Source organism: Macaca thibetana, chromosome 20 (assembly GCF_024542745.1).
Source record: "Macaca thibetana thibetana isolate TM-01 chromosome 20, ASM2454274v1, whole genome shotgun sequence".
NCBI lineage: Eukaryota > Metazoa > Chordata > Mammalia > Primates > Cercopithecidae > Macaca > Macaca thibetana.
This window is the reverse complement of record NC_065597.1, coordinates 75,305,411-75,327,957: the sequence shown is the minus strand read 5'-3', so window position 1 is coordinate 75,327,957 and position 22,547 is coordinate 75,305,411. Positions and strand designations below refer to the sequence as shown.

The 22,547-nt window shown below is 55.9% G+C and overlaps 2 protein-coding genes across 6 annotated transcripts; both read left to right on the top strand.

Moving 5' to 3' along the window:
- Positions 1 to 5,244: 5,244 nt before the first annotated feature.
- NME4 (NME/NM23 nucleoside diphosphate kinase 4) lies at positions 5,245 to 9,013 on the top strand. 3 transcript variants are annotated; one of them, XM_050774757.1, is made up of 5 exons: positions 5,250 to 5,386; positions 7,261 to 7,394; positions 7,654 to 7,755; positions 7,885 to 7,997; positions 8,481 to 9,013. In XM_050774757.1, the coding sequence occupies exons 1-5, from the start codon at positions 5,296 to 5,298 to the stop codon at positions 8,602 to 8,604; spliced, it is 564 nt and encodes a 187-aa protein (XP_050630714.1). In that variant the 5' UTR covers positions 5,250 to 5,295; the 3' UTR covers positions 8,605 to 9,013. The 3 variants fall into 3 exon arrangements, with proteins under 3 accessions (XP_050630715.1, XP_050630714.1, XP_050630716.1); XM_050774758.1 differs by lacking the exon at positions 7,654 to 7,755 and having other exon boundaries at positions 5,245 to 5,386; positions 8,368 to 9,013; XM_050774759.1 differs by lacking the exon at positions 7,654 to 7,755 and having other exon boundaries at positions 5,252 to 5,386.
- Positions 9,014 to 9,931: 918 nt separating this feature from the next.
- DECR2 (2,4-dienoyl-CoA reductase 2) lies at positions 9,932 to 21,894 on the top strand. Of its 3 annotated transcripts, none has more exons than XM_050774733.1 (9): positions 9,932 to 10,135; positions 14,266 to 14,334; positions 15,771 to 15,822; positions 17,347 to 17,482; positions 19,539 to 19,663; positions 19,843 to 19,936; positions 20,118 to 20,222; positions 20,804 to 21,021; positions 21,367 to 21,894. In XM_050774733.1, the coding sequence occupies exons 1-8, from the start codon at positions 10,056 to 10,058 to the stop codon at positions 21,019 to 21,021; spliced, it is 879 nt and encodes a 292-aa protein (XP_050630690.1). In that variant the 5' UTR covers positions 9,932 to 10,055; the 3' UTR covers positions 21,367 to 21,894. The 3 variants fall into 3 exon arrangements, with proteins under 3 accessions (XP_050630690.1, XP_050630689.1, XP_050630691.1); XM_050774732.1 differs by having other exon boundaries at positions 21,332 to 21,894; XM_050774734.1 differs by lacking the exon at positions 20,118 to 20,222 and having other exon boundaries at positions 21,332 to 21,894.
- The last annotated feature ends 653 nt before the right edge of the window (positions 21,895 to 22,547 follow it).

The following is a 22,547-nucleotide window of genomic DNA, read 5'->3' as shown; positions in this document are numbered from 1 at the left end:
GGGGTTTCACCATGTTGGCCAGGCTGGTCTCAAACTCCTGACCTCAGGTGATGCGCCCGCCTCAGCCTCCCAAAGTGCTGGGATTACAGGCATGAGCGACTACACCTGGCCGGAAGTACATACTCTTAGAATTTGAATGAAGTTTCAGTTTTTTTTTTTTTTTTTTTTTTTTTGAGACGGAGTCTCGCTCTGTCGCCCAGGCTGGAGTGCAGTGGCGCGATCTCGGCTCACTGCAAGCTCCGCCTCCCGGGTTCACGCCATTCTCCTGCCTCAGCCTCCTGAGTAGCTGGGACTACAGGCGCCCACAACCGCGCCCGCCTAGTTTTTTGTATTTTTAGTAGAGACGGGGTTTCACCGTGGTCTCGATCTCCTGACCTTGTGATCCACCCACCTCGGCCTCCCAAAGTGCTGGGATTACAGGCGTGAGCCACCGCGCCCGGCCTTTTTTTTTGTTTTATGTTCAGTACAGTGTTTTGTTGTTGTTTTACATTCAGTAGATGGCAGTAGATGGGTTTTTCTTTTTTCTTTCTTTCTTTTTTTTTTTTTTTTTTTAATTGAGACAGGGCCTTGCTCTGTCACTCAGGCTGGAGTGCAGTGGGAAGATAGTGGCTCCCTGCAGCGTTGGCCTCTTGGGATCAAAGGATCCTCCTGCCTCAGTCTCCCAGGTGGCTGCAATTACAGGCCAGTACCAGCACGCCCAGCAGTGGTTCTTATTTATCCCTATTTTGTCTGAGCAAATGAACGCCTGTCCTGGGTGTGGGTGCTAGTGAGTTGGAAGATGAAGGGCATGGGCAGTGACCGTACAGCGCTCAGCCTGCAGGGAGCCTGGGGTGAGTCCAGCAGTACTGGAGCACGGAACCACAGCAGATGTCCTTGTCCCTTCCAAGGGGTGGGAACAAAAGGTGACAGGGACAGAGATGACTGCTGGGGCAGGAGGCCCAAGAGTTGCTTTCTGCTTGGAGGGCTCCCCTTGCATCCCTCAGCAGTGTACCTGGGCTGGCCGATGGGACTGAGGCTGTGCTGGGCCCCTCCTTGTAGGAGGAACCCACTCTTCCTGGATCCTCCCTGCAGTGACCTGAGCAGAGGTGAAAGAGGTCTAGCTGGATGCGGTGGCTCACACCTGTAATCCCAGCACTTTGGGAGGCCCAGGGAGGTAGATCATGAGGTCAGGAAATTGAGACCACACTGAAACCCTGTCTCTACTTAAAATACAAAAAAAAATTAGCCAGGCGCAGTGGTAGATGCCTGTAGTCCCAACTACTCGGGAGGCTGAGTCACGAGAATGGTGTGAACCCGGGCGGCGGAGCTTGCAGTGAGCCGAGATCGCGCCACTGCACTCCAACCTGGACAACGGAGTGAGACTCCGTCTCGAAAGAAAGAAAGAAAGACAGAAGGAAAGAAGGAAGGAAGGAAAGAAGGAAAGAAAGAAAGAAAGAAGTCTAGCGTGTGTACACATGGAACTCCAAGAGGACAGGAAAGAAACTGAGACAGAAAAAGATATGTGAAGAAATACCCCAAATTCTAAAATTTGGTGAAAGGCGTTAATTTACAGATTCAAGCAGCTTAGTGAACCTTAACAAGAATCAATGCAAAGAAAACCATAACCAATTACATCATAGTCAAACTGCTGGAAAACGAACTTAAAGAGAAAATATTGAAAGCAGACAGAGAAAGATGACACATTATAGTCCAGGGAACAACTGAATGGCATAACTTCCCATTAGAAACAACGGAGGCCAGGGCCGGGCGCTGTGGCCACGCCTGTAATCCCAGCACTGTGGGAGGCCAAGATGGGAGGATCAACAACAGCTTGATGGTTTCTAACAAGAGTTCTGGCGCGCACCACTACACCCACCTAATTTTTGAATTTTTTTTGTAGAGACAGGGTTTCGCCATTTTGCTAAGCTGGTCTCCAAGTGCTGGCCTCAAGGGATCTGCCTGCCTCGGCCTCCCAAAGTGCTGGGATTACATGCGTGAGCCACTGAGCCCGGCCAGCATGTTTTTAATGTGCAAAATAAAATACACGGAAATAAAAAGAAAAAAATCCCAGGCACAGTGGCTCACGCCTGTAATCCCAGCACTTTGGAAGGCCAAGGTGGGCGGATCACGAGGTCAGGAGATCGAGACCATCCTGGCTAACACAGTGAAACCCCGTCTCCACTAAAAATACAAAAAATTATCCGGGCATGGTGGCAGGCGTCTGTGGTCCCAGCTACTCCAGAGGCTGAGGCTGGGGAATGGCGTGAGCCCGGGAGGCAGAGGTTGCAGTCAGCCAAGATTGGGCCACTGCACTCCAGCCTGGGCGACAGAGCGAGACTCCGTCTCAAAAAAAAAAAAAGAAAAAAGAAAAAAACTATACTGAAATACCATTATGAAAATATTGGCCGGGCGCGGTGGCTCAAGCCTGTAATCCCAGCACTTTGGGAGGCCGAGACGGGTGGATCACTAGGTCAGGAGATCGAGACCATCCTGGCTAACACGGTGAAACCCCGTCTCTACTAAAAAATACAAAAAACTAGCCGGGCGAGGTGGCGGGCGCCTGTAGTCCCAGCTACTCAGGAGGCTGAGACAGGAGAATGGCCCGAACCTGGGAGGCGGAGCTTGCAGTGAGCTGAGATCCGGCCACTACACTCCAGCCTGGGCGACAGAGCGAGACTCCGTCTCAAAAAAAAAAAAAAAAAAAAAAAAAGAAAATATTGTAGGCCAGGCCGGGCACAGTGGCTCACACCTATAATCCCAGCACTTTAGGAAGCTGTGGTGGGTGGATTGCCTGAGGTCAGGAGTTCAAGACCAGACTGGCCAACATGGCGAAACCCTGTCTACACTAAAAATACAAAAAATTAGCTGGGTGTGGTGGCGAGCACCTGTAATCCCAGCTACTTGGGAGTCTGAGGCAGGAGAATTGCTTGAAACAGGAGGTGGGGGTTGCAGTGAGCCAAGATCATGGCATTGCACTCCAGCCTAGGCGACAGAGTGAGACTATGTCTCATAAACAAACAAACAAACAAACAAAATATTTTAGGCCAAGTGCGGTGGCTCAGGCCTGTTTTCCTAGTTACTGGGGAGGCTGAGGCAGGATTGCTTGAGGCTGGGAGGTGAAGGCTGCAGTGAGCTATGACTGTACCACTGCCCTCCAGCACAGGTGACAGAACGAGACTCTTGCTAAAAAAACAAAAACAAAACATTAAACAATGTACGATATAATAATAACTGCTTTTTCCTTTTTGCAATAGATTTATTGGGATACAATTGACATATTATACACTTCACTCATATATTTTTTATTTATTTTTATTATTTTTTTGAAGAGACAGGGTCTTGCTATATTGCCCTGGCTAGCCTCAAACTACTGGGCTCATGTGATTCTCCAGTCTCAGCTTCCCAAATTGTTGGGATAATAGGCCTGAGCCATAGAGTCCAGCCTCTAAAAAGAAACAAAGCCACTTCTTTATACCATAGTACTGCAAATTTTAGCCAGAGCAATTAGACAAGAAAATAAAAGCATTCAGATTGGAAAGAAAGAACTGAAACCATCTCTATTCCCATATGACATGACTTTTTTTTGAGGCAGAGTCTTGCTCTGTCACCCAGGCTGGAATACAACGGCACGATCTCGGCTCACTGCAACCTCCACCTCCTGGGTTCAAGCCATTCTCCTGCCTCAGCATCCCCAGTAGCTGGGATTACAGGCATGCACCACCGTGCCCAGCTAATTTTTGTATTTTTAGTACAGACGGGGTTTCACCACATTGGCCAGGCTGGTCTTGAACTCTTGACCTTGTGATCTGCTTGCCTTGGCTTCTCAAAGTGCTGGGATTACAGACACGAGCCACTGTGCCCTGCTCCATATGACACAATCTTATACAAAGAAATTCCCAAGGAATTCATTAAAAAAACTAGTAGAACTAATAAAAGCATTCGGCAGGCTTGCAGGATACAAGACCAATGCACAAAGCTCAATTGTTGGCCGGGCGCGGTGGCTCACGCCTGTAATCCCAGCACTTTGGGAGGCCAAGGCGGGTGGATCACCTGAGGCCACGAGTTTGAGACCAGCCTGGCCAACATGACAAAAACCCGTCTCTACTAAAAATACAAAAAAACACCAGCCAGGTGTGGTGGCAAACACCTGTAGGAGCCTGAGGCAGGAGAATTGCTTGAACCTGGGAGGCAGAGGCTGCAGTGAGCAGAGATCATCCCATTACCGCACTCCAGCCTGGGCAGCAAGAGCGACACTCCGTCTAAAAACAAACCAACCAGCCTCAATTGTACATTATACACTTGCAACGGACAATTTTAATAAGAAAACAATTCCATTCACATAGCAGCAAAAAGAATACAAGCTTTTTCAAGATTCATTAAGTTCTAGGAGTGGGAGACCTAACCATTTCAAACAGTAGCACCCTGTGGTATCTACCCAATATTACCATACCTGTGAATTCTGTTGGTGACAAAGTCACAGGCCCTGCAACTATGACTGTGCCTTGTTCCTCATATCCACAACTGAATGAATTAGAGGAATGCAGCCACATCAGCGGCCATTTGAGAATAAAGGTCGGATTTTTCCCCATTCACATTCACAGACCAGGCTCACATCTGTAATCCTAGCACCTTGGGAAGCCAAGGCAGGAGGATTTCTTGATCCCAGGAGTTTGAGACCAGCATGGGCAACAGGGAGGCCCCATCTCTACAAAAAATTAAAATATTAGCTGGTTGTGGTGGCGCGGGTCTGTAGTCCCGCCTACTCGTCCTGGCCGCAGGGCCAGCGTCTCCGGAGCGCATGCCTCCTCCCGCCCTGGGGCTCCCGTGGGAATTTCACCCTCCATTGGAGGCAGCTCAGGCCAGGGCTTCTAGACAGACTTCCTTTTGGTCCGTGAATTTATTTATTTCTGAGACAGAGTCTTGCTCTATTGCCCAGGCTGGAGTGCAGCGGTGCAGTCACAGCTCACTGCAGCCTCAACCTCCTGGGCTCAAGCGATCCTCCCGCCTCAGCCTCCCGAGTGGGCCTTCCTCCGCGGGAAAGCGTGAAAATGATAGTTAACAGTTGCGTCCGTATAAAGACGAATGCAATTCGAGAGGGATTCATTATTATTTTCTGTTTTTTCTTCAATTTTAACAGAAATTGGGGTTGAACATTTCCACGCGCCCCGTGAGCGCCAGGCCACGGGGGTCTGGGGCGGCGGGGGGCTGCAGATAGCATCGGCGCGGGGGCTCCGGGGCGGGCGGGGGCGGGTCTGTGGTTGGCACCGCCCTCCGCGCCCGCTCCTCGCGCTCGCAGCGGCCCGCGGGCCGGGCGTCATGGGCGGCCTCTTCTGGCGCTCCGCACTGCGGGGGCTGCGCTGCGGCCCGCGGGCCCCGGACCCGAGCCTGCTCGTGCGCCCCAGCTCGGGTGAGTGGGGCCGCGCTTCCCGGCGGGTACGCGGGGGACGGAGGGGGCGCGCGCCGCTCGGCCTTTGTCCGCGCACGTGCGGATCGGGGTCCGACTCCCCCAGAGGCCTCGGGGCGCGGGCTGCGGGGTCCGCCCGAGTTGGGGAAGGCGCCGGCTTGCACCCCCGCGCCCCTCCAGGGCCCGCCCGGCTCTGCGGCCCCTTCTCGCCTCCCCAGGCCCCAGGCTGCAGGCGCCCGGCGAGTTGGCAGCCTGGGCGGATCCGGGGCGACCGAGGGCCCAGGAGCCCAAGGAAGGCAGAGGCCGGCGGCAGCACTGGGCGGTGAGGGGGCTCCCGGCCGGGGTGGGGGTGGGGAGCCGCTCCGCTGGGTCGTTCGCTGAAGGCCAAGTTAGGCCAGAATCTGACTGGGACGCCAGGCGCTAAGTCCCCGGCCCCGCCGCCACCTGGCCCCCCCAGTTGCCACCTCACAGGACGATCCATGTCCCAGGGCTCCCTCCATCGGCTCTGAAAAGTGAGCCGCCGCCTCCAATGCCCGCACCAGCCGCAGCAGAGCCCCAGGCTACACAGGGCGTCCTGTGAACTGGGTTTTGGGGGAACAAACCAACCAGGGGGTCTTCCTCCCATGGGCCTCAGCCGCCTGCTGGGGTTAACTTTTCCTCTTGGCCTGGCGGGGCCCCTTTGGCTCTTTCCAGCCTCTTTGTGGGACATACAGGGTCTGGGCTCGTCTGGAAACCAGGGACCCGCTGCGGAGGGTAGCTTGGCTCTGGAGCAGCCTGGGACTGTGGGAGGGTGAGGACGTCTTCTGTCTCCCTGGCAGCGTCCCCTCCAGTGGAGGACGGCTGGGGCGGAGCTCAGTGCTGACCCTGGGTCTGGAAGCGGCAGGCCTTGAAACTCCACAGCAGCACAGACCCCGTCTCCTGGCTCGGGCAGGAACCCTGCTACCTTCCCTCTTCAATCTTCAGGCCCCCTTTGTCCGTGTTTCCAGGGCTCACCGGTGGGGAAAGTGTGTTTCTCCCTGGTTTCCTGCCACTCCTTCACCTCAAACACAGGGTGGGCTCTGGGTTCCTCTTCACGTGGAAAGTCTGGGCTTCAGACCATGTCTGTCGTCATCCAGAAGGGCTGGAGTCAAAAGTGAGGCTGGAGCTTTGCCAGATCTCCAGACTTCCCTGCGGCCACTGAGCTGGGCTGTGCCTCTGGGGACCCCGGGTGGTCCCTGAGCTGGGCTGTGCCTCCGTGGACCTCGGGGTGGTCCCTGAGCTGGGCTGTGCCTCCGTGGACCTCGGGGTGGTCCCTGAGCTGGGCTGTGCCTCCCTGGACCTTGGGGTGGTCCCTGAGCTGGGCTGTGCCTCCGTGGACCTCGGGGTGGTCCCTGAGCTGGGCTGTGCCTCCGGGGACCTCGGGTGGTCCCGGAGCTGGGCTGTGCCTCCCTGGACCTCGGGGTGGTCCCGGAGCTGGGCTGTGCCTCCCTGGACCTCGAGTGGTCCCTGAGCTGGGCTGTGCCTCCATGGACCTTGGGGTGGTCCCTGAGCTGGGCTGTGCCTCTATGGACCTTGGGGTGGTGATCCCTGAGCTGAGGCAGTATCTCCCTGAACCTCCGGGCGATCGCACATCTCAGGCAGCCTCTGCCTCTGCTGGGAGAAGCCATGGCCCCTGGGAGAGGCTAGAAGCCCTAGGGACACATTGTCTTGGGTGTCCCTGACAGGGACTATTGTGGGAGCATTTCTGGCTATGGGCACCATCCTTGTCCATTCCAGAGTGCTCTGCATAGTGGCAGACACCCTGAAGCCTGGTGACCCCTGGGCTCTGGCAGGGAAACCCGGGTCGTGGGGATGTGAAAGGCTGAGGTGTCAGTGCCCCGACCCCTTGCCTTTTAAAGGAGGGCCCTCCTGGACCCGGGAACGGACCCTGGTGGCGGTGAAGCCAGATGGGGTGCAACGGCGGCTCGTTGGGGACGTGATCCAGCGCTTTGAGAGGCGGGGCTTCACACTGGTGGGGATGAAGATGCTGCAGGTAGTGGGGCTCTGGGCTTGTGGGTGTCCCCGTGGGGACAGGGTTGGGGGATCCTTCTCAGCCTTTTCACATCCCAACCCGTGCCGGGGTAGGGCCCGGCTTTGGCAGTTGAAGGGGCAGGAGGGATCTGTTCTGCAGTGGGGGTGCTGCCCATGCTGGTGTTATCTGCAAGGTGCCTGAGGTCAGGGCATCACAGCTGCTGCGCTAGTGCCCAGGTTTACTCTCTGTGGCTCCTCCTCCTTCCCTCAATGCCACCCAGGCACCAGAGAGCGTCCTTGCCGAGCACTACCAGGACCTGCGGAGGAAGCCCTTCTACCCTGCCCTCATCCGCTACATGAGCTCTGGGCCCATGGTGGCCATGGTACGGCAGGGCAGGGGTGGTGGAAGGGCCTGGGGGTGTGTCTTCCCCCCAGCAAAGGGAGGGGCCCTGGATTGAGTGCAGGGGCCTTGGTGTTCCCCACTTCTTCCCAACCATTATCTCGCGCTGCAGGTCTGGGAAGGGTACAATGTCGTCCGCGCCTCCAGGGCCATGATTGGACACACTGATTCGGCTGAGGCTGCCCCAGGAACCATAAGGGGTGACTTCAGCGTGCACATCAGCAGGTACGGGGGTCCTGACACACCGGGCTGCTGCTGGGCGACGAAGAGGGCCAGCACTTGGGGTGGTGGCAGATCCACGAGACCTGGGTGTCTTGCTGTGCTGGGCTGAAGCCAGGTGGAACATGACAGCTCACGTTGGTGACAGCGGTGTTCTTCCAGACCCTCCTGCACACAGGGCAATGAGGCGTTCCCTTTGTGTTATATGTACCGTGCCATCATTGCCTGACACCCCAAGGGGTTGGCATGGGGCAACTTGGCGGGAAATGAGGCTCCCAAAAGCTGGGGTCTGGGGGGGTCCACGAGGCTGTAAAAGGCTGAGGCCAGGCTGGAACCCGGTTTCCCAGCTCCACTGTTACTCCTTTCCTGTCTTCAGTCACAGGCTTGCTCCCCTAGACAGAGGGCAACAGGGGAGCAACAGATGGTCCCTGGGACTCCTCAGGGTGCACATGAAGCCTGAGCCTCACCTTGCTCCTGTCACTGGCACAGGAACGTCATCCACGCCAGCGACTCTGTGGAGGGGGCCCAGCGGGAGATCCAGCTGTGGTTCCAGAGCAGTGAGCTGGTGAGCTGGGCAGACGGGGGCCAGCACAGCAGCATCCACTCAGCCTGAGGCTCAAGCTGCCCTTACCACCCCAGCCTCCACGCAGGAACAACTACCTCTGTCAGCAAGAACCCAAGCCCACGTCCATCCCTGCCTATCCCAAACCACTTACTTCCCTGTTCACCTCTGCCCCAGCCCAGCCCAGAGGAGTTTCAGCCACCAACTTCAGTGCCTTTCTGTACCCCAAGCCAGCACAAGATTGGACCAATCCGTTTTGCACCAAAGTGCCGGACAGCCTTTGTGGTGGGAGGTCTTCGAAAGTTATCCTAACCTTTCCTCCAAAGGGGAGGCATTAAAATTCACCATGCCCAGCACATGGGTGGTACATTAATTATGACTTCTGCCAACTCTGAGGTAGAAATGACGCTTTTATGCAAGTTGTAAAGAGTTGAAGAGTAAAGATGAAGTTTTGCACACCTAGTTCTATAACGTTGTTGGATGTATGAGCCAGGCGGGGGTCCAGAGACCACCAACCTGCAATCCGGGGGAACCCAAGCTGGGCAGGAGCCGGTGCTGTCTGATGCCGCCAAAGGAGGAGCTGCCTTCCCTGGGAAGGGGCAGAAAGGGGCCGGCGGGCTGACACCATCCGGCGCAAAAAGGGCCTGGCAGCCTTTACTGTGGCGGTGGCGGCTCCATCGCGCCCCTGAAGCCGCTGGCCCGCGGGTATGTCCAGTCCAGGAACGGCCCAGCGTGTTTTTCCCCCGTGACCGTGGCGGGCTCCCCTCTTCCAACAGTGGTACAGGCGGGGCGCCCCGTCCTGGGTTCGTGGCATAGCCCCGCCGGGGCCGCCTCCCGGGTTCAAGGTATTCTCCTGCCTGAGCCTTCCGAGTAGCCCAGATTACAGGCACCTGCCACAACGCCCGGCTAATTTTTGTATTTTGATAGTAGAGACGGGGTTTCACCATGTTGTCCAGGATGGTCTCGAACTCCCGACCTCGTGATCCGCCCGCCTCGGCCTCCCAATGTGCTGGGATTACAGGCGTGAGCCACCGCGCCCGGCCCCGGACCATTCTTTATTGGCCTCAAAACGGGTCATTTTGGGAAGCGGCGCGGGGCAGGCCGCGCTCCCCATGGTGTTTACGGGGATGCGAACGGGGGCCCAGAGGCTGCGAGCCCGGCCTGGACCCAGGAGCCAGGGGTATCCCACAAGTTCCGCAGGCTCCGAACGCGGCGCTCACGCCGAATACCTGTGAAAAAGACTCGGGGAGGGGACCGCAGAACGCCGGACTTCCGCCGCGGGAACCGCCCCCACCCCACTGCGCCTGCACCTCGCGCGCTGACTTCCAGTCCCAGCAGCCCCCGCGGGGGGCGGGGCCTCCGGGGAGAAATCAGAGGAGGGGCGGGGCGTCCGGGGAGTGGGGCGGGGCTCCCGGTTACAGGAGCGTTCGCCGCTTCGCGCGGGGTCCCGGAGGCCAAGGCAGCTCCCGCCCGCTGTCCCCGCAGTCCTCGCCGCGAGCGTCATGGCCCAGCCGCCGCCCGACGTGGAGGGGGACGACTGTCTCCCCGCGTACCGTCACCTCTTCTGCCCGGACCTGCTGCGGTGAGCGGGGCCCGGGAAGCGGGCGCAGCCTCGGTGCGGCGTCCGGTCCGTGGGCGCGGGCGCCCCCACGTGGTCCCCGTAGCGCCGAGAGGGCCGGCGGGGTCCCCACGGAGGGCTCGTGTGTTAGGAAACCTGTCTCGCCTGGCTCCTTTCTTTTTTTTTTCTTTTTTCTTTATTTTTGAGACGGAGTCTCGCTCTGTCGCCCGGGCTGGAGTGCAGTGGCGCGATCTTGGCTCACTGCAAGCTCCGCCTCCCGGGTTCAAGCGATTCTCCTGCCTCAGCCCGGCTAATTTTTTGTATTTTTAGTAGAGGTGGGGTCTCACTATGTTGGTCAGGCTTGTCTTGAACTCCTGACCTCAGGTGATCCACCCGCCTCGGCTTCCCAAAGTGCTGGGATTTACAGGCGTGAGCCACCGTGCCTGGCCCAACCTGGCTTCGTCTTTCTTAACATAAAATTTTAGGTTGAAATCATTTTTCCGAAGACCCAGAAGGCCCAGGAATGCCGGGTTTTGCCCAGCAGCTCTTCATTTTCCTGCAAACGCCTTGGTGTTCACATGGGAAGGCAGCCCGGGTAAAGGTCGAAGTCCTCCCTCACTCGGCCAATGGGCGGATCCTTTTTTTTCTTTCCTTTTCTTTTTTTCAATTTGCAACATGTTCAAGTTTTTTTTTTTTTTTTTTTTTTTTTTTTTGCCAGGAGCGTGGTCTCGCTCTGTAATCCCAGGCTTTGGAGTGCGGGTGGGCAGATCTCAGCTCACTCAGGAGCTCGAGAACAGCCTGGCCAACATGGTTCACCCAGCCATTCTAAAAATACAAAAAATCAGCCGGGAGTGGTGGGACACCTGTAGGCGCCCAGCCACTTGGGAGGCTGAGTTTTTATATCGCTTGTAACCCAGAGGGGGGTTCACAGTTAGCCAGATGGTCCATCGATCTCCTGACCTCGTGATCAAGTCTCGGCCTCCCAAAAAAAAAAAAAGATTTTAAGGCGTGAGCCACCGCGGAAAGGTATTGAACATGTTCTTTTTTTTATCACAAGTAATGAAAAAAAATTGCCAGGAGCAGTGGCTCACGCCTGTAATCCCAGCGCTTTGGGAGGCCGAGGTGGGCAGATCACATGAGGTCAGGAGTTCGAGAACAGCCTGGCCAACATGGTGAAACCCAGCCTCTGCTAAAAATACAAAAAATTAGCCGGGTGTGGTGGTGCACACCTGTAATCCCAGCTACTTGGGAGGCTGAGGCAGGAGAATCGCTTGAACCCAGGAGGTGGAGGTTGCAGTGAGCCAAGATCGCGCCATTGCACTCCAGCCTGGGCAACAAGAGTAAAACTCCATCTCAAAAAAAAAAAAAAAAAAAAAAGTTATGTTCTCCAAGGAAAGGTATTGACAATTCTTTTTGAGTGTTCTGCAAAGTAAAAAAAAAAATTGTTTTGAAACGGAGTCTCACTCTGGGTTCAAGCAATTCTCCTGCCTCAGCCTCCCAATTCTGCTTCAGTCTCAGTGTGCCCAAGTGGGACTATAGGCACACGCCACCACGCTGGGCTAATTGTATTTCTAGTAGAGATGAAGTTTCACCATATTGATCAGGCTGGTCTGGAACTCCTGACTTCAGATGATCCACCTGCCTCAACCTCCCAAAGTGCTGGGATTACAGGAGTGAGACACTGCGCCTGGCCCAAAATTAATCTTTAATCATTAAGAATAGGAAAGGCAACTTAGAGCTCTGCCCATCCATCTGGTACAATTTGTGCGTCATACCGATTAGTACACATTTAATATGTACAAGAAAATCTCTAATAAGGCCGGGTGCGGTGGCTCAAGCCTGTAATCCCAGCACTTTGGGAGGCCGAGACGGGCGGATCACAAGGTCAGAAGATCGAGACCATCCTGGCTAACACGGTGAAACCCCGTCTCTACTAAAAAATACAAAAAACTAGCCAGGCCAGGTGGCAGGCGCCTGTAGTCCCAGCTACTCGGGAGGCTGAGGCAGGAGAATGGCGTAAAGCTGGGAGGCGGAGCTTGCAGTGAGCTGAGATCCGGCCACAGCACTCCAGCCTGGGCGACAGAGTGAGACTCCATCTCAAAAAAAGAAAAAAAAAAAAAAAAAAAAATAAAAAAAAAAAAAGAAAATCTCTATTATCCGGGTGACCTAGCTGACTGAATCTCAGGAATCATCTTTGACATTCATGTCATGCAGGGCTTAGGAGAGAGGAAACTATAACCTCTATCTTGTTTTTTTTTTTTTTTTTTTTTTTTTTTTTTTTTTTTTTTTTTTTTGAGACGGAGTCTCGCTCTGTAGCCCAGGCTGGAGTGCAGTGGCCGGAGAATGGCTCAGCTCAGCAAGCTCCGCCTCCCGGGCTGACGATTCTCCGGCCACAGCACTCCCGAGTAGCTGGGACTACAGAGTGCCACCTCCCCGGCTAAAAAAATTTCTTAGTAGAGACGGGGTTTCACTGTTAGCCATGGTCTCGATCTCCCTGACCTGATCACTGCATCTCAGGAATCATCCCAAAGTGCTGGGATTACAGGCTTGAGCCACCGCGCCCGGAAACTATAACCTCTATCTTGTTTAAACCAGGGTTATTTTTTCTATCTTGTATCTACTTCTGTCATTTTCTGTCGAAATACTCACTGCAACCTCCGCCTCCCGGGTTCAAGCAATTCTGCTGCCTCAGCCCGGCTAATTTTTTGTATTTTTAGTAGAGGTGGGGTCTCACCATGTTGGTCAGGCTGGTCTTGAACTCCTGACCTCAGGTGATCCACCCGCCTCGGCTTCCCAAAGTGCTGGGATTTACAGACATGAGCCTGTGCACCAAAATACTCTTTCCCCCACTGCACTTTGCAAGTTTGTGTCAGCACAAGTTCAAGACCAGCCTGGGCATCAAAACAATACCCCTCTCTAGAAAAAGTAGAAGAAAAATCAGGCCGGGCGCGGTGGCTCAAGCCTGTAATCCCAGCACTTTGGGAGGCCGAGACAGGCGGATCACGAGGTCAGGAGATCGAGACCATCCTGGCGAACACGGTGAAACCCCGTCTCTACTAAAAAATACAAAAAACTGGCCGGGCGAGGTGGCGGCGCCTGTAGTCCCAGCTACAGGAGAGGCGGGAGAGCAGGAGAATGGCGGTAACCCGGGAGGCGGAGCTTGCAGTGAGCTGAGATCCGGCCACTGCACTCCAGCCTGGGCGGCAGAGCGAGACTCCATCTCAAAAAAAAAAAAAAAAAAAAAAAAAAAAAAAAAAGAAAAATCAGCTGGGCATGATGGCGTACACCTGTAGTCCCTGAAGCAGGAGGATCCTTCTAGCCTGGGAGGTCAAGGCAGCAGTGAGCTGTGATGGTGCCACTGCACTCCAGCCTGGATGACGTAGCAAGAATTTCTCTCAAAATAAATATATAAAATACTATAATTTTATGGATTTTCATTTTATTTATTTATTTTGAGACTGTGTTTCGTTCTTGTTGCCCAGGCTGGAGTATAATGGTATGATTTCGGCTCACCACAACCTCTGCCTCCCAGGTTCAAGCGATTCTCCTGCCTCAGCCTCCCGAGTAGCTGGGATTACAGGCATGCGCCAGCACGCCTGGCTAATTTTTTGTATTTTTAGTAGAGACGGGGTTTCTCCATGTTGGTCAGGCTAGTCTCAAACTCCCGACCTCAGGTGATCCGCCCGCCTTGGCCTCCTAAAGTTCTGTGATTATAGGCATTAGCCATGGTGCCCGGCCGAATTTTCATTTTAAATCATTGCCATGTAGCAATATGGGGGGTGTATTTTAACAGGGCTCTTTTATTTTTTACTTATTTTAATTTAATTTTATTTATATGTATTTTTTGAGACGGAGTCTCACTCTTTTGCCCATGCTGGAGTGCAGTGGCGTGATCTCTGCTCACTGCAACCTCCGCCTCCTGGGTTCAAACGATTCCCCTGCTTCAGCCTCCCAAGTAGCTGGGACTACAGGCACCCACTACCATGCCCAGCTAATTTTTCTATTTTTAGTAGAGACAGGGTTTCTCCATATTGGCCAAGCTGGTCTCGAACTCCTGACCTTGTGGCCCACCCACCTTGGCCTTCCAAAGTGCTGGGAGCCACCGGCCTGGCCCAATAGGGCTCTTCTAACGGAGCCTCCTTTTTTACTCTCAGGGACAAAGTGGCCTTCATCACAGGTGGTGGCTCTGGGATTGGGTTCCGGATTGCTGAGATTTTCATGCGGTGAGACTGCTTTGAGTCCCCTCCCTGCTCCCCGCTTCTCCCTGCCTGGGCCCTGCTGGATGCTGGACCCCTGGAAAGATGCTGGTGGGAGGTAGAAGTCCCCTGCTCATCCACCTGACAGGATCCAGGTGCCTGCCAGAGGGACTGGGGAGGGGTTGAGGATTGCCCTGGGGGGAGTCAGGACTTCGGAGCTCCTACAGGTCAATGGAGATTGTGTGGCTCTGGTCTGGGGCCTGCTGGGACCTCGAGAGTCAGGGCTGTGTCAGGCCCCAGTGCTGGCGCCCGGCAGGGCACATTTTTTCTTGGGACACAATTCTGTGGCTTCAGGCCGGGGTCAGCAACGTATCCCACCTGACAGCGGCTAGAGTTAGGCTGAGGTGGGAGAGAGGGACTCCTTTTCGGTTCCCCTGAGGCTCCTGCTTTTCAGACCAGAAAGGTGAGCCTCACAGGAAGAGATTTGGCCTTTCCACTGGTGGCTCTGTGCTCGGGGCGTCTGAGGACCGAACGGGACATTGCAGCTCCAGTGGGGCCTGCCTGGCAGGGGGAGCTGCCTTTGTGGCTGAGGACCGAATGGGACATTGTGGCTCCAGTGGGGTCTGCCTAGCAGGAGGGTAGCTGCCTTTGTGGCTGTTGTGGGGAAGCAACTCCCAAACCAGAAGAGTGGAGAAATCAAAGAACAAGGCAGACAGATCCCGTTTGTCCCTGTGAGGTGATTTTATTGGGGAATTTATGGGCAGAAGCATAGTCGGGTGGCTGCGAGACAGGCGGGTGGCTGCGAGACAGGCGGGTGGCTGCGAGACAGGTGTCTCCAAGCTGTTACCCCCAGGCCCAGGGCTTCTGTACCACAGGGAAAGGGTCTTGCTTCAGAGGGAGTGTGTAGGAATTTGTTGAAGATAACATCAAAATTGTTTTGACCTAAAGGCAGGACTTATCTTTGTGCTCTTCTGCAAGAACAGTAGATAAGCTGTACATTGGAAATCATAGCGGCCTTCCTGGAACTGGGGTCCCTAGAGGCCAACGTGGTGGATTTGCATCCATGTGGTCAGGAAGGGGAGCAGGGAGCACCCCGCTTCAGAACGGCCTTCCACGCCAGCCCCACAGGGAGAAGAGGGTGGAGGATGTGGGCCCAGCAGGCCCCAGGCAGATGTGTGGGCTGGGCCTCTGTGGCTCACAGCAGTCTCTGTACCTGGTGTTTGGGACAGGGCTGGCAGGCCTGTGCGGTGGGATGTCCCATGCCAGAAACCCCAGGGTGGGCACCACCTGAGGTCCCTCCAGAGTTGCTCAGTCCTGTTCACGCCCCTGTGCCCTCTGCCAGCTGGGCCTTCAGCCCTGGACTGGTACTTCCGCCCGAGAGACTCCTGCCCAGGAGCCGGGCAGATGCCCCCTGGGAGTGCCGCTCGCCTGCACTGTCCTCACACCTGCTTCTGGTTTTGCAGGCACGGCTGCCACACGGTGATCGCCAGCAGGAGCCTGCCACGAGTGCTGATGGTGAGAGGACCTCTCCCGTGGTCCCCTGTGCGGGTGGCTGTGGGGGTGCTGGGCCTGGGCCTGGAGGGTCCAGAGGCTAAGGGGATGTTGGCACCAACATTTTTTTTGTTTTTGAGACGGGAGTCTCGCTCTGTCGCCCAGGCTGGAGTGTGGTGGTGCGATCCCGGCTCACTGCAGCCTCTGCCTCCCAGGTTCACGCCATTCTCCTGCCTCAGCCTCTGGAGTAGCTGGGACTACAGACGCCGCCACCACACCTGGCTAAATTTTGTATTTTTTTGGTAGAGATGGGGTTTCACCATGTTGACCACCATGGTCTCGAACTCCTGACCTCAGGTTGATCCGCCCACCTCAGCCTCCCAAAGTGCTGGGATCACAGGCGTGAGCCACCGTGCCCAGCCGGCACCAAAACTTGCACTTCTAAATATGGAGCTTCAGTGTAAGTGGCCAAGCAGAGACATCTTCGACTTTTTTTTCTTTTTGAGACGGAGTCTCGCTCTGTCGCCCAGGCTGGAGTGCGGTGGCCGGATCTCAGCTCACTGCAAGCTCCGCCTCCCGGGTTCCCGCCATTCTCCTGCCTCAGCCTCCCGAGTAGCTGGGACTACAGGCGCCGCCACCTCGCCCGGCTAGTTTTTTGTATTTTTTAGTAGAGACGGGGTTTCACCGTGTTAGCCAGGATAGTCTCAGTCTCCTGATCTCATGATCCACCCGTCTTGGCCTCCCAAAGTGCTGGGATTACTTGAGCCACCGCGCCCGGCCTTCTTTGACTTTTTAAAAATCTAGTTATTGGCCGGGCGCGGTGGCTCAAGCCTGTAATCCCAGCACTTTGGGAGGCCGAGACGGGCGGATCACGAGGTCAGGAGATCGAGACCATCCTGGCTAACAAGGTGAAACCCCATCTCAACTAAAAAATACAAAAAATAACTAGCCGGGCGAGGTGGCGGGCGCCTGTAGTCCCAGCTACTCGGGAGGCTGAGGCAGGAGAATGGCGTAAACCCGGGAGGCGGAGCTTGCAGTGAGCTGAGATCCGGCCACTGCACTCCAGCCTGGGCGACAGAGCGAGACTCCGTCAAAAAAAAAAAAAAAAAAAAAAAAAAATCTAGTTATTGGGTCCTGGGAGGAACCTTCCTGTTTGGGGGTAATGTGGCCCCAATAAAGATCTCTGGGCTCACCTGGGTTATTTAGGTGGTCCGTGCATCCCACCTACCGGAGCCCTCAACCTGTGAGGAGAGTCTCACCTGTGCCACTGGTCTGCGGCAGGGGCAGGACATGGGTGACAGTGGCCTGGAGGGCGATGCAGAGAGAGGATTCTAGGACGGGTGGCGGTGCGGGGAGAGTGTGGCAGGTCCCCACAAACATCTACCAGGGTCGTGGGTACTTGCAGGCTGTGCTTCCCCAGAGTGGGGCCCCGCAGCAAACCCAGGGTTCCAGTGGAACCCGGACGCATTGTCCTCTGCAGACTCCAAAGGCCTTTTCTCCAGGCCGGGGCTGCAGGGCTGCTGTCTGCCTCTTTACCTGGGCTTCTAGGCCGCCAGGAAGCTGGCTGGGGCCACTGGCCGGCGCTGCCTCCCTCTCTGTATGGACGTGCGAGCACCCCCAGCTGTGATGGCTGCCGTGGACCAGGCTCTGAAGGAGTTTGGCAGAATTGACATTCTCATTAACTGTGAGTCGGTGCTGAGTGAGGGTGGTGGCTTCTCACAGGTTGGTGGTACCGATTGGAGGCCCTAGAACTCTGGTCCTGGGGTGGGGACTGTGCCAGGGAACCTAGCTGCCTGCCCTGGGGTGGGCTGTAACCCATCCATGTACCTGAGGCCCAGACTCAGGCTCCGGGCCTCTGTCTCCGACCCTCTGCCTCCGGGCCTCTGCCTCTGGGCCTCTGCCTCCGGCCTCTGTCTCCGGGCCTCTGTCTCCCGGCCTCTGTCTCCGGGCCTCTGTCTCTCGGCCTCTGTCTCCCGGCCTCTGTCTCTCGGCCTCTGTCTCCCGGCCCTCTGCCTCCGGGCCTCTGTCTCCCGGCCTCTGTCTCTGGCCCTCTGTCTCCGGCCCTCTGTCTCCAGGCCTCTGTCTCTGGCCCTCTGTCTCCGGCCCTCTGTCTCCCGGCCTCTGTCTCTGGCCCTCTGTCTCCGGCCTCTGTCTCCAGCCCTCTGTCTCCAGCCCTCTGTCTCCAGGCCTCTGTCTCCAGGCCTCTGTCTCTGGCCTGACTCCGCTTCTCTGGGAGGCAGCAGGTCAGCACAGCTGCAGTCCAGGTGGACTCCATGATCACGGCTAAATGGCAGAGTCGGGTGCCCTTGTGTCCTGAAATTCCCTCCTAAAAAAAAAGTAATAGCCGTTTTTTTTTTTTTTTTTTGAGACAGCGTCTTACTCTGTCACCCAGGCTGGTGTGATCATGGCTCACTTCAGCCTCCACCTCCTGGGCTCAAGCCATCCTCCTGCCCCAGCCTCCTAAGCAGCTGGGACTACAGACGTGTGCCACTACGCCTGGGTAATTTTTGAATTTTTTGTTTTTCGTAGAGATAGGGTCTTACTGTGTGTTGCCCAGACTGGTCTCAAACTCCTGGGCTCAAGCAATCTTCTTTCCTTGACCTCCCAAAATGCTGAGATTACAGGCAAGAGTTACCAATAAAATAAAAGCTAGCCCGGTCTAGCTTTTTTTTTTTGAGATGGAGTTTCACTCTTGTTGCCCAGGCTGGAGTACCGTGGTGCAATCTCAGTTTACTGCAACCTCCGCCTCCTCGGTTCAAGTGATTCTCCCATCTCAGCCTCCTGCGTAGCTGGGATTACATGCACCCGCCACCATACCTGGCTAATTTTTGTATTTTTAGTAGAGATGGGGTTACATCACATTGGTTAGGCTGGTCTCGAACTCCTGACCTCAGGTGATCCGCCCACCTTGGCCTCCAAAAGTGCTGGGATTACAGGCATGAGCCGCCGCGCCCGGCCCCCAGCTTTTATTTTTTATCACAGTTTTAGGTTTATAGAATAATTAATAGTACATGGAATTCCATATTCCCACCCACAGTTTTCCCTGTTAACATCTTGCATTTGTTACAATTGATGAACCAACACTGGGTTCACTCTGCAAAAATTCCTTTTGAAAAACATCCTGTGTATTAGTTTCCTGGGCTAACAGAGTACTACAACCTGCGTGGCTGAAACAACCGAAATAGAATCTCCCAGTTCTGGAGGTCAGAACGTCCAAGGGGAAGGTGCTGGCAAAGCTGTGCTCTCTGAAGGCCCCGGGGAGAGCCTGTTCCTGCCTTCTGCGTGGCTTCTGGTACTGCCACAGTCCTTGGCCCTCCTGGGCTTGAAGACTGTCGCTCTGCTGTCTGCCACTGTCTTCACGTGGCGTGTGTGTGTGTGTGTGTGTGTGTGTCCTCTTCCCTTGTTATACGGATGCTAGTCATTGGATTTAGGGCTCACCCTAATTCATTGTGACTTCAATGTAATTCGATTATCTCTGCAACCTACCCCATTTCCAAACAAGGCCACAGTCGCAAATACGGGGTCAGGGCTTCAGCATGTCTCTTCTCGGGGACGTAGTGCAGCCAGGACACCCATCTTGCTCTGGTCATTTTGGAATTTATCCTAGGGCATGGGTCTCCTCCCTATGCCACAGGGCATCTGGGCTCCCTCCTGCACCCTCCCCTTCACCCACCTGGCCACGCCCACCTGGTATCCCTCTCCCCAGGCTCCAGCAACTCCTGCGGTCTCCCACTCTGCAGGTGCGGCTGGGAACTTCCTGTGCCCCGCCGGCGCCTTGTCCTTCAACGCCTTCAAGACCGTGATGGACATCGACACCGGCGGCACCTTCAATGTGTCTCGCGTGCTCTATGAGAAGTTCTTCCGGGTGGGCATCCTCCCGGCGGGGGCCTCCGCCTTATGACCGCCATCCACCACCCCGCGGCCTCCCCTTTATGGCCGCCCACCCACCGCCCCGCGGCCTCCCCCTTATGGCCGCCGGCCCACCGCCCTACCGCCTCCCCCTTATGGCCGCCCACTCACTGCCTCAGGCCTTGTGTGTTGCAGGACCACGGAGGGGTGATCGTGAACATCACTGCCACCCTGGGGAACCGGGGGCAGGCGCTCCAGGTGCATGCAGGCTCTGCCAAGGCTGCTGTGGGTATGACCCCCCTGCCCAGGTCTGCCCACCTGGGTTCCCACTGGGCCCTCTGCTTCCATCCCAGGAAGCCAGCAGTCTCCACGTGAAGCTGAGCCCAGCTTCAGGCAGCGAGGCCTGGCCTTGGCCCTGACCCCTGCAGAGAGCAGAGCGGCCCCTTCATATCCAACTTTCTCCCGTGCAGACGCGATGACACGGCACTTGGCTGTGGAGTGGGGTCCCCAGAACATCCGCGTCAACAGCCTCGCCCCTGGCCCCATCAGTGGCACGGAGGGGCTCCGGCGACTGGGTACGGCTCTCAGGGAGCCCAGGCCTCCCACAGATCCTCCCCTGGGGCACAGGGTACCCATGGAAGCTTCCAGAACCTTGGCAGGGGGTATGTTGAAAAGCCCTCACGCCTGTAATCCCAGCACTTTGGGAGGCCGAGGTGGGTGGATCACGAGGTCAGGAGATCGAGACTATCCTGGCTGACACGGTGAAACCCCGTCTCTACTAAAAATACAAAAATTAGCCAGGCGCAAAGGCGGGCGCCTGTAGTCCCAGCTACTAGGGAGGCTGAGGCAGGAGAATGGCATGAACCCGGGAGGCGGAGCTTGCAGTGAGTGGAGATCGCGCCACTGTGCTCCAGCCTGGGCGGCAGAGCGAGACTCCATCTCAAAAAAAAAAAAAAGAAAAAAAAAAGAAAAGCCCTGTGCTGATTCCATGGTGGCAACTATGTTCGGTGCCTGGCCTGATCCTGCTCCATGCTAGGCCTTGGGGACACTGACTGTGCCCTTGCTGTTCCCAGATGCTTTTCGGAATGAGCTGGGGGAGAGGGGAGGGTGCTGGGTCTTGGGGCCCATGGGGCCTAAACCTTCTGCTGCCCTCCAGGTGGCCCCCAGGCCAGCCTGAGCACCAAGGTCACTGTGAGCCCGCTGCAGAGGCTGGGGAACAAGACCGAGATTGCCCACAGCGTGCTCTACCTGGCCAGCCCTCTGGCTTCCTATGTGACGGGGGCTGTGCTGGTGGCCGATGGCGGGGCATGGTTGACGTTCCCAAACGATGTCAAAGGGCTGGCGGATTTCGCATCCTTCTCTTCTAAGCTCTAGGTGAGGTGCCGCTCCCGCTTCTTGGGGTCACCTGTGTCCTTGGATGTTGGTCACTGCATGGGCAGGTCTCTGCGGGACCCATGGGGCTGGCGTCTCCTTGGTCCCCATCCTGCCGGCCCTGCACCAGCCTGACCACACGTGGGTGCTGCCCCGTGGGGCTGGGCAGGAGGCGGGCGCTAGGGCACTTGCTCTTCTGTAGTGGCCTCGGCCTCTGCCGGCATTTCTGGCAGGTGCTGGGTGGCCGAGGCAGCCGAGGTGTTTTAGGGGGAAGCCGTCCTCAGCCGGCTCCTAAGTTCTGGAACTTCCGCAGGATTCTTCCAGTCACTGCTTCCCTCTGCCTCACAGCCAGGTGGAAAGCACCAGTCTGAACCAGCAATGCCCGCAGCCCAGCCCCTCCTCCGGACACTCAGCTATTTCTGCACTCTCCCTCCCCATGGTCCCAACTCCAGGGCAGGAGCAACTGGACAGTGGGCCTGGCCCGTGGAGCTGCCATGCCGGTGTCTGAGGGCCAGGTGCCACGCAGGTGGTGCAGGTGCAGACAAGATACTGAGATGTCCCCTGCCCCGTGGTCAAGGCTGTCCTGCCTGCCTGGGTCCAGGGCCTGAGGGAGCCACATGGATCCTGAGACTTGTGTTCTCTTGGCTGAAAACACTGAGGTGCTCCCGTCCGTGCGTGGCCCATGAGCTGGGACGGGCCTCAGGCTGCCCACAAGGTCCGCCCCTCTGTCTCTGCACCACCTGTTTGCATAAACACACTTTGCTACAATCTTGCTAGATGGTGCATTTTCTTAAAAGATAATCTATTTACTGTAAAAATAAACTGGACTTTGCAAAAGCTTTTAGAAGGAAAAGAGCATTAAAGAGAATTGCTGGTAACCCTGTCGTTTGTGGGTTGTGTTTTCTTCCTGTCTTTTCTGTGATGTTTAATTATTATTATTATTATTATTATTACTATTTTTGAGATGGAGTCTCGCTCTGTCGCCCAGGCTGGAGTGCAGTGGCGCGATCTTAGCTCACTGCAAGCTCTGCCTCCCGCGTTCATGCCATTCTTCTGCCTCAGCCTCCCGAGTAGCTGGGACTACAGGCACCTGCCACCACGCCCAGCTAATTTTTTGTATTTTTAGTAGAGATGGGGTTTCACCATGTTAACCAGGATGGTCTCCATCTCCTGACCTCGTGATCCACCCGCCTCGGCCTCCCAAAGTGCTGGGATTATAGGCATGAGCCACTTGCACCCGGCCTTTTTTTTTTTTTTTTTTTTTTTTTTTTTTTTTTGAGACGGAGTCTCACTCTGCCGCCCAGGCTGGAGTGCAATGGCCGGATCTCAGCTCACTGCAAGCTCCGCCTCCCGGGTTCACGCCATTCTCCCGCCTCAGCCTCCCCAGTAGCTGGGACTTTCAGGCGCACGCCACCACGCCTGGCTAATTTTTTGTATTTTTTAGTAGAGACGGGGTTTCACCATGTTAGCCAGGATGGTCTCGATCTCCTGACCTCAAGTGATCCCCCCGTCTCGGCCTCCCAAAGTGC

What these genes read in the sequence shown, in the direction of transcription:
- NME4 (XM_050774757.1), top strand. Translation starts at nt 5,296, where the DNA reads ATGGGCGGCCTCTTCTGGCGCTCCGCACTGCGGGGGCTGCGCTGCGGC. An exon ending in GCTCGTGCGCCCCAGCTCGG is followed by an intron (nt 5,387 to 7,260) that starts GTGAGTGGGGCC and finishes TGCCTTTTAAAG; the next exon opens with GAGGGCCCTCCTGGACCCGG. An exon ending in CTGGGCCCATGGTGGCCATG is followed by an intron (nt 7,756 to 7,884) that starts GTACGGCAGGGC and finishes CTCGCGCTGCAG; the next exon opens with GTCTGGGAAGGGTACAATGT.
- DECR2 (XM_050774733.1), top strand. Translation starts at nt 10,056, where the DNA reads ATGGCCCAGCCGCCGCCCGACGTGGAGGGGGACGACTGTCTCCCCGCG. An exon ending in AATTGACATTCTCATTAACT is followed by an intron (nt 17,483 to 19,538) that starts GTGAGTCGGTGC and finishes CCCACTCTGCAG; the next exon opens with GTGCGGCTGGGAACTTCCTG. An exon ending in TCTATGAGAAGTTCTTCCGG is followed by an intron (nt 19,664 to 19,842) that starts GTGGGCATCCTC and finishes TGTGTGTTGCAG; the next exon opens with GACCACGGAGGGGTGATCGT.